This window comes from Neodiprion pinetum, chromosome 7 (assembly GCF_021155775.2).
Source record: "Neodiprion pinetum isolate iyNeoPine1 chromosome 7, iyNeoPine1.2, whole genome shotgun sequence".
Lineage (NCBI taxonomy): Eukaryota > Metazoa > Arthropoda > Insecta > Hymenoptera > Diprionidae > Neodiprion > Neodiprion pinetum.
In genome coordinates this window covers 20,230,750-20,246,611 of record NC_060238.1, presented here as the reverse complement: position 1 = coordinate 20,246,611, position 15,862 = coordinate 20,230,750, and the positions used below count along the sequence as shown (strand labels likewise).

Here is a 15,862-nt window from a genome sequence, read left to right as displayed (position 1 = left end):
GAGTTTAACCCTTTCAGTCACGGAAGCTACTGTAGTGATGCCCTTTCTTTCTTTTTTTTTGTCGTTTCATGTAAAATTCTGAATTTTTTTTTACATATTCAGGTAGAAAATACTTAAAACTTTGGAATGATTAGGATTTTTTTGTGAATCCGTAATTGTTTGAAATTGTTATAAATAAAGGTATGCAAATAAAACCGTGTTTTAGAGAATGTAATTCGTTAGCGGAGAAATTTGATAGTAAACGTATGCTAAAAAAGCTTGGAATTCATTGGCTGGCTAACAGAGATCTCAGAATCGTTATTAGATTTACAAAATTCAAGGCATAGGGGTAGTTTTTACCCTCCTTAGGGATGCGTATAGATAGCATCGGGGCTTGCACCTATTTTAGGATTAAAATCGTACCGACTGAAAATAAATACCCACATAAATCGGAATTTGAGACTACCGTCACCCCATTCTAGGGGTTGTTTTTGTTTTATCAAATTTTGACGTCAGATTTACATTCAGCGTCGAAAAATACATGGGGGACGAATAATTGCACTTCCATTTAAAAAAAAAAAAAAAAAACCGAAACGCGTGATTGAAAGGGTTAAACTTTAAGATGAGCTACTGCGAGGACCGTGGAATGATTTATTGATGAAAATGATTTTATGAAAACATTATCCAAGGCCAGTAAGTGTGCTTTTTGTTTGACACTGTGATCATGCGTTAAACTGAGAAGGAATACTCGATTCCCTTTCTTGCATTAATTATTGATCAAAAGAAGAGCTAACAGGAATCATTTATCATTTTGATCGGAATGGTTGCGAATTCAGCAACATTATTTATCACTTTTGTTAGATATTCTGAAATCAATCGATTCCATTTAATCAAGATTATGTAATATAAGGCCCCCACTAAGTTCGAAACGTTATCAAACTGTTTCGTATCATTTGACCTTCATTTTCAAGAAAACAACCCTGTTCATTACACCGAGGTCAAGAATCAACTTTTACGTCATATGCATAAAAAGCTCCTTGCATAAAAAAAGAAGTAGACTAACCGTGAAAAATTCACCTAAAAAGGGATCGTTGCGATTATTTCTTCTTTATTCTTGCCGGAGTGTTTTGTCGTGAGCGATAAATTGCGGTACTTAGATTAACACGAACTGCATCTTTGACTCGGGCAGTTTAGCAAGCGTAGACGAATATCTCCAAGTTTTTCACGATTATGCGAAAGCTGCTTCAAATTTCGTGTCATCTCGCGAAAAAAGTGTCGACGCCGATTAACGAGAGTGAGAAAAAAACTTAAAAAAAATGAAAAAAATAAAAATCCGTGCGACTGGATGAGATTCGAGCAAACGGCCGTGAACTCCGTGACGTTGAGTCGGCAATTTACACTGGCGGGGCTTTGGATTTTTATGTATACAAGTGAAATGAGAGTGGGTTCATCGCGGGGTGGATGGAAGTTGTGGGTGTGCTCAAGTGCTCATGTATTTGCCGTGGGTTACGGACGGGGTGAGAGGAAAGCGCCCGGGTAATATTAGGGGCATTATTTCAACTACCCTGCACGGGAAACGACGAGTCTGTTCAAACAACGATAGCAACCTACAGCCTCCTTCGCTCCAGGCGATTCCCGGTTCACGTTGCTGCTGCATTGCACCATCGATCGATGGGATACACACCCGGTATAAACCCGGACGAGTGCAGCATTCGCCTGGCTGAAGCGCAGCTAGTGTCGTTAGACTAACAAGGAAGATGTCCCAGGTCGATGTCTCCGATTTCATTTCTTTTGCAATATGTTATAGTGGACTAAAAACCAAGCGAAACGTATTTTTTTTCATCTGCCAATAATCACTTTGAGAGGGTGAAACCACCATTCAAAGTAAGGCATGTCGAGTGGCGATTTGGCAATTTCACCCACTGGAACGTAATATTTTTTAACCAATTCAACTGGGAAAGTTTTTCTCACAACGAGAAATGAAAAATGTAATTTTCTCTATGAAAAGAAAAAGTACTTTCAAATCGCCACTTGACACGCCTTATAATTTGGAGGGTGGTTTCGACACCTTGAAGCGTTTAATGGCGGATGAAAAAAACGACGCGTCTTTTAGCTTTAATTCTACTATAACGTGTTACAATAGCAATGAAATCGGAGATATCGACCTGGGATACCTTCCTTGTAAGGTTTTTTATCAGCAATTGCGTTTCCAGGACTATCATAAGCAGGCAAAAACTCTTCCACAGGTGACTGACTGACTTTTGTCAAGCAAGTACCGTGCGCCAAAAATGCATATCGTCTCGTCTTCCGTTTCCGGAAGCTTTCAAAGTGAGATGAGGATGCTGGCTGGAAGATGAAAGAGATTCGGGCAAGTGTTGTGCCTTTTAGCGTCACACACAAGCCCGCGAAGATGCCTGTCCTCCAGGCACGACACATATTATTTGCCTCTGTTCCAAAACTCTTCAGTCTAGCTCTTGCCACAAAGTCAGACGTCAGCTGTTTTCGACACAATGCAAAGCTCCAAGCGCTTTCGAGTACACTTAGAAACATCGCGCTGAACTGCACTCGCTTAAGACGACATGTATGACCGAAGTGTATGTGTGAAAGGAATCCATGGGGGAGGAATCTTGAACCCAAAAATTGCCCGAAGTGTCGTTCGTTAATTTTCTCACGAGATCTGGATGAAATCGTACGCTTATGTAGTGCAGGATGATAAGCAGTGCACTCAATGGTCGTTGCACTAATGCTTAGAAGCAGTTGGTGTTGGTGACATATGCAGGGAATATTCTCACGAATCGTGAGGGCAAAAAAGAATTTTGTTCACAGGAAAAAAGAAAGTGTTAAAATTCTGTTACGAGATTATAAAATATGATATTGATCATTACTTACGTATTTGATGAGAATATCTCATCTGCATGACGTCACATCCGTGGATATACTGGTAGAGAGTTTTCTCGATTAAATCCTGAGGCTCGTAGCCGGTCAACTGAGCGACCCTGAAATTGATAAGGTACTCGTCGTTACAAGTGGCGTAAAGAAGCTAGGGAACAGTTGAATCAAAAGGAAATGAGAAAAGGAACTCAACGAACGAGGCGATTCAATTACAGAGACAATCACCTTGCGTCAAGGAAAATTAACCTCAGGTCGAGGGAGGCGCGAAACATGAACATGTTGTGATGGAGCTTTATTTCCGTCACCGAACTCGGGGGCAGAGAGTGACCCACGGCCACCAAACCCACATTTTGAATACCGGCCTCTTCGTACTCCGTTCCGCCACCTCCGCTCAAGCTGAACTGCTTCACCTTTAAGTAACCGGAACAGTGGATCACCTGAAACGTGAAATGGAATCCAGGTTAGACTCGAGATTCGTGACATGTCGAAAAAATAAAAGGAGCTTTTTTTTTTAAGGAAAATACTTGGAGCAATTTGAATTTGACGACTTTGTTGTTTATAGTTAAAAAAAAAAATAAAATAAAAATACTAAAATGTTCTTGAAACTATAAGCAATAAAGTTTTCAAACTAAAATTCCTTCAAGTCTTTTCATTTTCTATGAAAAACAAGAACCCCTAAAAATAGGTATGATTTTAGATTGTCCAACCTGTATCCCCCCTTCAAAGGATACTTTACAAGATGCATCGACAAAAGATTGAATGAAAAAATTCGAGGAAAGATTTTTAAACGAAGTGACGAAAAGACAAGCTTCAACGAAACATGCCGGTGAAGTTTGTCGAAACGATCCGTCAACCCTGCGAAATGTTTTCTTCCAAGCAGTCTTGGAATACCTAGACTCCTTCAACTCTTTGGTCCTGCAGTTTGTTGGAGAACTTTTTTTTTTTGTCTTCTGCGCAAGTAAAGCTTGGAGTGCCTTCTGTGTAAAGTGCAACACTCGAGACTGCAGGCAACCCAAGAGAGGGATGGTGGTTCACGCTTATGCAAGAATTGTGCATAAAGTAAAGGGTAAATAACCAATTCCTACATGTACGTACGTTACGTTTTAATTGAATAATTAATACAATCCCTGCAGTTTCAAAGGGCTTGAACAAGGGCTTCGAAATTTGTAAATCAAATAACCTTGTTAGCTGCGGTGCATCTTCTCATATCGTCTTTGTGTGTGTGTTTTATAAATATGCAACCATATGTTCCGGGACTCGCTGTAACCTCGTGTATGTAAAAAGAGTTGGGAGGAACATAAATAAAAAAAACAAAAAAAAAAATCACAATGACGTAAACTCGAGGGTTTTTCAAGCCTCGCGGCGTTGCTTCAATTTACGTCTTCGTTTTACGTCGGTACCTCTTTGAACAATTTATTTCTCTTCTCTTAAGAAAAAAAAACAAATAAATAAATAATATGTCGAAACGTAGCTTGATGTACGAATGTTGTCTTGATGGAAGAAAAAAAAAAAAAAAACACCAGTGGTGAAATGATACGGTGACTTTTTTCAAAATATAAAAACTAATAGAAAGAAACATTTTATAGACTCATGGAAGTCAAGTGTAATCTTCGAACTTGAATATATGTGTCATTTTTCGAAGTGAATTCAGGGTTTGTACGCGCAGGGAAAATCTGTAAAACAGGGGAAAATTTAGGAAATTTCTTACAGCAGTGAAAAGTCGCGGAAAGGTTAGGGAATTTCAAAAATAAGCCTGGAATTTTGAGTCTGTCGAAGAAACAAACTAGTAAAAAAAATGTGTACTCAAAATTTTGTTTCTCAACACCAAACTTTGTTTCGTTTTTTTTTCTTGAAGAAAATCGCCGGCTGTTTTTCGTAAATCGATAGTCATACAATAAGATATTTACTCGATAATACTAAAAGTATTAGTATTAATGTGTAAAGAAATTGTCGTTATTCAGCTTTATATTTCTTGAATTTACAGGCTGGAATATCTAGGAAATTATAGATTAAAAAAAGCGTGCAAAGCCTAGTGATCAACTAACATATAATATACATAGTAGACAATATTTCCTTACACAATGGTTGACGATACTTTTATGTGTATATTTACGTTTCTTTCATTTCATTAATTTGGTCAGCCTTTTAATTTCTCAGTCTATCAATCGAGCAAAATAAAACAATAATCTTCGGTTACCAGATTCGTTTATTGCAAAGGCCGTTACCGCTCACTGTGTAATATGAATGAAAGGTGTACATACGGTAGAAGAAGAAAAAAAAAATAAATAGGTGAGAACCGAACAGGTGTAAACACGACGTGACCTTTGTAATCTCAGCGTAGAGTTCGGAAGAGCCGACTTACAGTATCTAGTCAGTGTTGCTCCGAACACCGCGCCAGCAAGTTGTAAGTAAGTGTTATAAGATAATTTCGTGTCTGGGCGTAAATTATACGCATATAGTGCGGTATTGTGAGAGCGAATAGCCATCGGCGTGTCTATTGACATAACTTGCATAACGAAATGAACTTCTCGTTAACTATCAAACTAATGAGAAAATTAATTTTGGTTGAGCTAAAGTGTATCGGAGATGTGAGAAATTAGGGTTAACGCTGTTGTTATTGAAACAAACGCGCCGATTTTGGAATATTTCAATGTGCGATAAACACGGATAAAGTGACTTCACGCTTAATTGAATGCCCAGATTTATTAACCCTCTGTTAGCCTTCACCCAGACTTGTGCTAAATGCTCCTTCGACTCGATTTTTTATTCTTAATTAATTTTTAATCTTTAAATTGTTGAATATTTTCTTAATCCAACTGTCGGGATAACAAAAAAAAAAAAGAAACCTCAAAATAAGTACCTAAATTGTTAGGGATGTATATTTTGTTGCTTTTCATTGGGTAAAAAAACAGCTATGCTGAAATTTTTACAGCACCTTTATCATGCGTACATACCCATCACGGGAACTAGGATAATCATGATTGCTTTGGTAGTTGTTGTTTGATGAAAAAAAAATTTGAAATTTTTTTGAAATTCGTTTCATAGGTTTGTCTTAAAAAATTGTCCAAAAAATGATTTAAAAAGACGATCCCCGTCAAGTTATTATCAAGAACTATTCCCCGCATCTTTGATCCGAGTATATAATTCGTAGATCGACGATCGAATCAAGGCTCGTCGTTTACACAGACAACGTTTCCACGCGCAAGGATAAACCCTTGTTATACTCAACGCGGCGTGATTCGCGCCAATTAAATCATGGGACTCATGGGGTAGGTACAAGGGAGGGTCCATGGTGTATTCCTACACGCTCAATTACACATTGATTAAGGTAGCCTCGAGGCGTGCTGTGACAATGCGCATAATGCAATGGTGTGACAGGCTCGACCAAAGGCAGCAAGCCAACTAGGTCCTCTTTGTTCCTTTAAGTGCTATAGAAAAACTACCCTTAGCTTGACTAACAGCTTAGAGGGAGAAAAGACGAGCAACGCGACTCGCTTCCCTACCCGTAGAGGATCTACTCGCTACTCTGCCAACCAGACGAGACGTTACACTTTGTCTCCTAGTCGGGTTGACGCCTCCCAGTTATTGGGGAGCTGGTGGTTCTATGGTGGCCAGGATCCCGCGGCTCGCCAAAGCCTTCGTAAGCTATTTGCTAAACAGATCTCCTATTTCGAGGGTCCCTTAGATTTTCGCATTCAACCCGCGACCGTCGCTCGTTTTCTCCCAACAACTTTACCGCAACCCCAATAACCGATTGAAATGTTTCCTCCCCGGCATATGCCGGTGTCGAGACTGCTCTATGACTCTGATTCCTTACGCAAATATCACCGTCATTCATTCGCGACATCTACACCCCGTAGCACAATTTGGTTTTGCTATTTTTGGAAAACGGAAACAGAGTCGGTCACGTTGCTTTGTCACAGGTCCAGTTTATCACCCCAGACTTTAAACTAAGCGTGCGCGAATCAGGCTTGTTTGTGCAAGTAAAATGAAGAATGATTGAAGAAAAACCTCGGGTCTCGGAGACCCCGTGTACGTATTGCGTAGTGTTTTATTTTTTTTTGCTTGCAAGAATTTCTCCCACATCTTCCATCGTTTTTTGCTAAAACCAAGATTCGAGTCTATTTCTGAATTTGTAAATCATTGTAAATCCAGGACAATAACATCGTAATTTATGTCACTGCACTGATTATGTAAATTGACAACTCTGTTCAACAGTAAATGCATAGTAAATTCATAATCATTTTAATCAATGAATATCAGAAACGGGTGTTACGATCCGTTACAACTGTTTCGCGAAGTAACAAGTTGAGTGTACCGGTTATTGACACGTTTAGACCCAATTACTGACCCTTTTATTACGAAGAAAAATTATAAACTGACATCAGAAATTGTGAATTTTTCGATGACTAAAACCAATCGCTAGATGATTAAACACTGTATACAAATTTACTTCTCTTGGTTATTTCATAACAAAGGATCGAACAGATTCAACCAAAAGGGATCAATAACCGGTACACTTACCTTAGTCAGACTGTTTCGCCGTTGAGGAGGGTCCGCGCAAAAGATATATGGAAAAATTTGTGGAATTCGGAATTCCAGATTCCGCATCTCGCACCAAAACTTCCGCTTTACATCCACACAACGCCTGTATTCGGTACACGCAATACACTGCAAGAGCGATATCTACCTGGTGGTCGCCCCGTTGCAGGATCGCACGTGACCAGGACAATGCCACCCCTGCTTAACCAATGGGCAACACTGCCGCATGGCCACCATGCTTATCTTTATTTATGTATTTTTATTCGTTTTACGATTTCCTGTTGCGGATGGATGGATGCGGACGGCTTCTGTTATGCTAATCGTTAACGCTTCTCGGCGATCGGAAGGTTGGCTGCAGGTTGTGCCTACTCGCTCATGATATTTGCCTGTATTTTTCTCTGTGCAGTTTTTGCCAGCTTTGCGCAGACCTGCCGCTGTATAGACGAGAGTGAATTTCGTAACGTTGACGTAACGGTTCATTGTTAGGAAAAATCGTTATCTCGCAACTGTAGGATCGTAGCAAATTGAGTATTCCATTTTTAGAAGGGAAAGTGTGTTCAGATTTTGGAAATTAAAGTCCTTAAAAATTTTAAAAAACATCGTTTTAGTTTCAATATCTCGTTACATTAACTGTTATTAACTTCAATCTGCTCGCTATAACCGATTTTCATCACTCGAGGTCCCTTTTCCTCGCGAGAATCGCAATAAATCGATATTAAAGAAGTGATCGCGATCCTTGCAACTCCGCTTCCAAATATCTTTGCACATTACTGAAATTCGTATAATCTGACAGGTTTTTTGTTTTTGGTTACAGGGAAAGGAGAGGAGCTAACCTTGAAACCGTGCGTTGTGAGACCGGCGTTCCTTTTCGCAAGGACACACTTCATCCTGATGAAAAACGCCCGTTCCAGTTCGATGTCACCTCGTGGATTCGGCGGTGGAAGATTGCTCAGTCCGTTCGGAGATGTTGCCAGGTGGGTCAGACTTAGAACAGCTTCCATTTCTTGGTGATCCGCAGGGAAAATATACTCGTAGATACTGTTGCCGGTCAGTTCCACCTAAAATAACAAGGGTTCAAAGGATTATTAACAAATGCGTATGCTGGCCATTGTTGGATTTGACGCAAAGGGCTGAAAGCTGGCGACTTGTCCGATACGCTGTTGGAAATATTTAACTAAACATAACGTCCCAGGAGGTCGACTTTACGTTCGTGTTACTTGTCATATTTCTGTTATAATAAATACGACATCACAAATTATTGTAATTTTAACATTTAAATCGTCACATCGACGTTTAATTTGTATTTTGTACTTTTTTTTTTTACTTAGTAATAGATTAAAAAATATTTAAATGAATCAAAAAATTTTAGACGACCTGCTGGGACATTATTTTTCTAAACGTGTAAAAAGGAAAAAGTTATTCTTCCGTTACAAAATTTGACCAATTCAATTGATCGTTTTCAATATTCATCGGTGATAAGGAGCCTGCTATCAGCCCTGTATAGATGAAATTAAAATGAGATTCGTTACTGCTGGTCGACGATTTTCGGTTAACAAGTGTTAACCTTTATCTAATACGTTGAACTATACATTTTGTACAAGGTGTTACCGAGTAAATGCCCAGTACGTTGGTAGTTACCTACCATTAGGGGAACAAATATCGGTAAGACAGACCTACCGAGCTGCTTAATCACTGTAGTTAACCCGAGTCATATAATCACTTTGACGTGACACTGAAACGCGATCACTGAACTCTGTTTAGCATAGGTTATATAAACAACGAAACCACTGCTTGGCCAAATTCATACAGCTTGGCAACACGGGCATTCCCAGCTCACTCACGAGGAGTTCAAACCGATAAATCGGTGATCTGTATTATCGATATTTGTTCCCCCGAGTAGTAGGCAACCCATGGTACTGCGGCATTTACTCGTAAACACCCTGTACTCACTTTTTGGCGTTAAAAGTCGACGAAATTCAGAAGACAAATACCTTGCGAATATTTACAAATGAATTGCTTTGCAAGAAGTACGAAGAACCGATAATTTCCAAGTTACGGAATATCTTGTATCGACCAATCGGAACGCTCCGTCGCGCTAAATGCGCGCGCATCGTTCGAGTCACGTGACATTTTCCGGATCGGAGATGTCTGAAGATCCGTAACTCGGAAGATATCTGTCGCTCGAAATCGTTCTAAGGGAACTTTCGTCGCGACTTTTACTCGATAAATTGATCATTCGACCTTTCACCCCGTATTCCGAGGCTCTTTTTCGTTTAATATGAATAAATTAGGGGATATCTCCGACCTGGGATAATCCTAAGTGCACGCTAGCAGTCTCGCTGATGTACATGATTTTCCCGTCAGGTGCAACGACAAATATGAATCCGTCCAGTGTCTGAAACCGAGGATATAATCAGTGAGTATATGTCAAAGACTCGCAGGTTTCACGGGTAAACAAGTATTTCCCAAGATTATCGTCCAATCAGCGAATACTGAACACTTACTTGCAACAAATGTGAGCCCAGTTCCTTGATTGCAGCCTCCCGCGGATTCGTTGCTGGTGGAACCGCGCCCCAAGCGTCTCCGAGACCTGAAAATCAAATTAGAAATTCAGATTTCGCACTTTTCTGTCGGCGATGAACATCGGAGCGGTTAAAAAAATCACCATTTATCGCATGAGTTCATTTTATGCAGTCGATACTGTTCGCTTTAACAAAAAACGCCTCCGGAATAACAGAATATTCGAGTTAAACTGTCGATTCAGTTTTTATACGGTTATAGATGGTCTCTACAAGCTTATCTCATCGTTGTCTGCCGAAACGTTTACTCTTACTACTGCGATTTCGCGTGTAGCTCGTTCTAGCCGCAGCTCCACGTTACCTATTTATTATATTGAATGCTGTAAGAATTATCGAACAAAAAGACAAAAAAGCTGACGTTATAAGTTACACCGTCGAAATCATTTCCTTACTTTTTTTTTTTTTTTTTTGTGTATCATCTAAAGATTTTGTTAATATTGCTAGTTTTAAACTGTAATGAATATATCGCGCAATATTCATCAAATTTACGCTTTTCAGAAACAAATTTTTGCTGTTTCCAGATATATTTTCTCTTACGCAAGAATTGAATTTTTTTTAACATATTCCGCTTCCTGGATCATTGCGCAATTGAAATAATAATACGGTTACAATTATACATAACAATTATATCGCCGTTATTGCACAACTGGCAAACAAGTTTAATATCCTCAATAACGTGTCGGAATAAATTAATTATCAACTATCGAGGGTTATACATATACAACGGCGCGAATAAAGAGATTGCCGAAGAAAAAAAAAAGATGGGTTCCTTAGAGTGTATAAAAAGAACTAACCAGATACAATATAAGTACCAACTTCGCCATACCTGGGGGTATAAATTATACCATACGTATAATACAATGTCCGCAAAATGTGCAGGGGTGAAACGAAATAGACGCAGTGCATATATGTGACAAACTCGAGTCGCCAGTTTGCAGCAGTACCTACCTTCCTACCTATCCAACAGAGTATACTTGGCTCGTGTTCGCGCATTAATTATATTCCTCGGCGCGATATTAGCGGGAGAAGAGTCTGTACGGCGGATGAAACTTTTCTCTGCGTATAACATACGTGTGTGGTTAGGTATAAACTGTGGCATAGAGTGAAACGTGAAAACAATCGACTACGATTAATGATAGGTTCGTTAAACTAATGCCCGCCGATAAAACAGAGCTCCGATTTGGCCAATGTCATTCGTATACTTGTTTTTTCCTGTTTTCTTTTTTGCGATTCGATTGTTTTACGTATGTACAGTGATGTTCGTTACTGCCCTCCCCTTTCGACTAGCTTGTTTTCGGTCCGAAACAAAATGCGAGTTCGATTTTATACGAAGTTTGTGACAATGACTACCGATCTATTGTTACCGACTTCAGAGATTGGGAGTCATTTTCACAGTTCAGTAAAACTCATTAATGTCTTAAACCTCTTAACCTTTCGTCTAACTTGTTTTCGGACGGAAAACAAAATCCGAGTTTGATTTTATACGAAGTTTGTGACAATGACTCCCGATCTATTGTTACCGACTTCAGAGATTGGGAGTCATTTTCACAGTTCAGTAAAACTCATTAATGTCTTAAACCTCTTGACCTTTCGTCTAACTTGTTTTCGGTCCGAAACAAAATGCGACTTTGATTCTATACGAATTTTGTGACAATGACTCCCAATCTCTTGTTACCAACTTCAGAGATTGGTAGTCATTTTCACAATTCAGTAAAATTCATTAATGTCTTAACCTTACGTCTAACTTGTTTACGGTCGGAAACAAAATGTGAGTTTGTTTCCCTACAAATTATGTGACAATGACTCGTAATCTAATTATTGTTAGATAATTCGCATAGAATCGAATTCGTATTTTATTTCGGACTGAAAACAAGTTAGACGGAAGGTTTAAGGCATTCATTGACGTTACTATACGTGATACATAAGAATCAGAAGGGGAGAAACAAATAAATGGAAACATAAGACGAAAATAAAGACGCGGTGTTGCACTTCCGTTTACTTAAACATCTTGACAATATTATTCTTTGCTTTTGTTGCCTTTTTCTTCGGGTTAACGTTTCACTCTTTCGAAAACTTCTATACATATAACATTGATCTTGCCAACTCATCGCTTTCCACTTTGCTTACACAAATTTGTATGCCTGTTTTATTTTCATCTTTGACACGAATTTCGATTATACGCTACGGGCAATAGTAAGAATATGTTTATCTTGATACGCGTTTTGTATAATTAAACTTTGAACATGTTTCTCAAGTTGTTTGAAATCTCAGCAAAAACTTTTGTTATTCTTTCAAACTCTGATCGTTTATTCTAATTCATTTGCGTTTTCTTTTTGTCTCGCTTGGCAATGTTCGCAAGAACTGTTTGTCCTTGTTTCGAAATGTGAAAATAATAATACGTCAAATATAATATCAGGATTCAACGACAGAAAAAGACTCCGGGCAAACAAACTGCGAACGTGTCAACCGCATCGCGCGCCACGATTTATGCCTCGTCAAAAATATCGTGACAGTTCCGACCTGATTCGAATCTGGACCAAATATGCTGTCACCCGATTTTTAAATCGATTCAATCTATCGAACAGATCTCGAAACATTTTCGACAAATCAATCGAACGATCTCATTCAATAATTTATTCACCAGACAACGTAGCCTATGCACTTGCATAGTTACCCCATACGTATAAAGTATACGCGTGATATCATAAAAGTATTCGCAGCTTTTGCAAAGTTTACAAATTTTTGAGCTTGAGACGAAATTTACTGACTGACTTTAATTGCAAAGGCTTTATTATACATACATATATACCTATATATTTAATAGTAAACGCGAGAGCTGGCGAAACGAACGTCCTCCGTAACTACTTTCGGAAAGATTTTGATTTCTTTAAAAAATTGAAAGACCAAAAATGGATTTCATTTTAAAGGCTAGACAGAAAGAATCTCGACGGCGTCGCGTCGGCGTGGCGGGATGATCTAGTCTAGAGGGACGTAACCACTCGAGAAATTGAGGGGTCCGTCGGTAAAACGCCATTGTAACACTATAGTGTGTACCCACACCCATACACCCGGTGGCCCCCATGCTTTGCTTACAAAGAACCGGGCCTAACAATGCACTAAGTGCACAATCACACCCATCTCATCCGATATTATTTGCCCTTTGCGAGGATCTCTAGTGGGCTCTGTACCAGACCCTCGACGTCTTCGTACAGGGTCCTTCAATTTTGAATTATGATCGATATTCGTCGTGGAAATTGCAATGACGCACTCAGTTTTTACTCCTTCTTTACATAGATAAGCTCCTAACGGCGCGGCGTGGCGGGGTGGAAATTCCAAATTTGAAAAGTTCCGAAAGCGCCAAATTCCCGATTTTTTGGTGCTGAAACTTGAAGTAAAGAAATCAAAGTTTTCAACGGTCCGAAACCCGACGCTCAAAGTTGCGAAAGCAAAAAATGCCGAAAAGGGGTAACTCAGACAAGTCAAAGTTCCGAAAGTGCGAAAGTGAAGAAATCCAAAACGTCGAAATTCCGAATGACTCGAGGTTTTCAATTCCGTGAATTTCTGACTTGGTGAAATTTCACCACTTTGATTTTTCTTTGTTTTGGATTCTCGATACTTTTACTTTCGGAATCCTGGTCATTTTGATTTACGGGTTTTCTCATTTGCTACACCCACTCGTTGAGTGAACTTGATTATATTTTAATTTTCATAATCTCACTCTATCGAAACTCAATTTTTCGGAATTTTGTTCTATCGTAACTTGAATTTTCGAAATCTTCCATTTTGGAACTTTGAGCCGTCGGCTTTCCGACCATTCGAAACGTTGTTGTTTCTTCAAAGTTTGATTTCTTTACGTCAAGTTTCACCACCAAATAAATCGTAATTAGGCGCTTTCGTAACTTTTAAAAATCGAAACTTCAACCCCGCCCTACAACGACTTTCATTCAGGTGTTCGAGAATTCGATCCAGTTTACAAAAACTCACTCGTGTGTGCTTTAACTTCTGGCCAACCATAGACTTCCAGCTAATCCCGTTATTCGCATTAATAATCTAAGAATTTTTAACCATAGGATTTTCGCCAAAAAAAAAACTGATTGCTAGAATAATTTTGCTAAGAAATGTTGATGAAAACATTAAACCAAGTTTGATTGAAATCGGTCGACCCATTTTCGAGTTATTTTCAAACGAAAAACCTTTCGCAAGTGACTCAAGAATCATTCAGAAAAAATATACCCGAGTGATATACTTCATCGATTTTCTACGTTCTGTGACATCTTTGAGTACCTAATTCAAAAAACATTGGACCTGTTTTTTTTCGGCTCTTCAACGGGTAAAAACCAACCAAAAGTTAACCCCCAAAACATTAGAGATAAAACCTGAAGGTAAAAACAGTGAGCACATTATTGTCTATCAATAAATATTACGTTACTATCAATAATTCCTACAAAACAGATTCTTGGGACTAAATTTTATGGGTAACATATTAATATTTACCCCTTGAACGGCTGAATTAGCATGTTTAAAAACGGGTTTCATATTTTTCAACGTACTTTAATAAAAAATGTCACATAATGGAGAAAATCGATGAAGCACGCTTCAGGTACTGTCGAAATTGTGAGTGAATTTTTCTTAAAATCTGATGACATCCAATTGACTGATGCGAAAATGATTTGAAAAAATTCGATTTGTTTGAAAAAAAATTGATGACACGAAAAAAGGAAAAAAAATATAACCATACGTAGATCTGAAAATAGAATAGAAAGTAGGAAAAATCTGTATCTGGTGCAAACTTTTTTCAATGTATGAAAAAAAAAAAAGAAAAAAACAACTTTTCGGCAGAAACGAATATTCCTTTTTGAAAAGCTCAGCTTGCAGATGACGTCTTTCTTACTTTTGAGGATATAGGTATACTTTGGGAGGAAACTCACCATCAGGAAAGACGTGCCTCATTTTGAGGTAGCTCGTCGTCAGCCTGATGATGCTGGCCTTGTCGAGTTGAGAGGTGATGGCGGCGGGGAGTGGAAGGAGCTTTGCGAGTTCAAAGAATTCCTGGTTTTCCTTCTCGCGACGAGACCGCGCCGCGTTTTTGCTTTTTTCCTTCATCACAACTTCTTGGGGACCGGATGCGAGGCTGGCTACGTTTAACGAACAACCGTCGTTCGTCCCAGTTACGTAGCTGCTGCTCTTCTTCTCGTAGTTGTTACTCGAGCCGTTGTTGTTTTTATTACTCGTCTCGTTGTTGTTCTCAAGAATTTTACTCGCGTTCTGAAGCTCCAAAATATCACTCGAATGATTAGCGCCACCTGAAACATCACCGTTGACAATTCTCGAGTTACTTGACAAGCGTTTTTTAGGTAGAGTTCAATGCAGGAATCGAGGAAACTTTCTACATCGAGAAAGATCGAAATATTTCATCCGATCTTTGTAGAATACAAATTCTTGTTCGGGAAAAGATGGACTTGGAAAAAGCTGCAATGAAAAAATTTATTGGTCTAAACTTTCAACGATCCTTTTCCATCGTTCCGTCCTTCTACCCGGTGAAGTTGACTTTGAGTCGATCACGTTGAACCTCGAGTCAATGATGATAAAATGGGGGAGAGAGAGAGAGAGGCTGGACCCTGGGGGTGGAAAATCAATGCTGTAATAGCGGGAATGGCAGTGCCATCTACTTGCCTCGCCTGTACTTTATACGGCGTTAAATTTACCCTATCAGCATACAAGGTGAATTAACTTAACTGCGACACGGATTGTCGTCGTTTGCCTAATCGTCGCTTTGCCGATACACAACCCATTACTATGTCTCATAATTGAACCTCGTACTAAACACGCAACTACAGGTACTTACCTCTGCAAATATATACGTTATTACA

General features: G+C 39.0%; 1 protein-coding gene across 8 annotated transcripts in view; it reads right to left on the bottom strand.

Moving 5' to 3' along the window:
* Positions 1–15,862, bottom strand: part of sim (single-minded) — a 61,059-nt gene that overhangs the window by 3,719 nt on the left and 41,478 nt on the right. For 6 of the 8 annotated variants that reach the window (XM_069137771.1, XM_069137775.1, XM_069137770.1 and 3 more), the window contains exons 2-7: positions 14,921–15,295; positions 9,918–10,003; positions 9,719–9,808; positions 8,247–8,471; positions 3,097–3,308; positions 2,869–2,975 (exon numbers count right to left, since the gene is read on the bottom strand). In XM_069137771.1, coding sequence (XP_068993872.1) covers positions 2,869–2,975; positions 3,097–3,308; positions 8,247–8,471; positions 9,719–9,808; positions 9,918–10,003; positions 14,921–15,095 — 895 coding nt within the window. In that variant the 5' untranslated portion in view covers positions 15,096–15,295. Of the gene's footprint in view, positions 1–2,868; positions 2,976–3,096; positions 3,309–8,246; positions 8,472–9,718; positions 9,809–9,917; positions 10,004–14,920; positions 15,296–15,490; positions 15,512–15,862 lie in introns of those variants that run through there. The other 2 variants (XM_069137774.1, XM_046633960.2) reach the window with 2 other exon arrangements.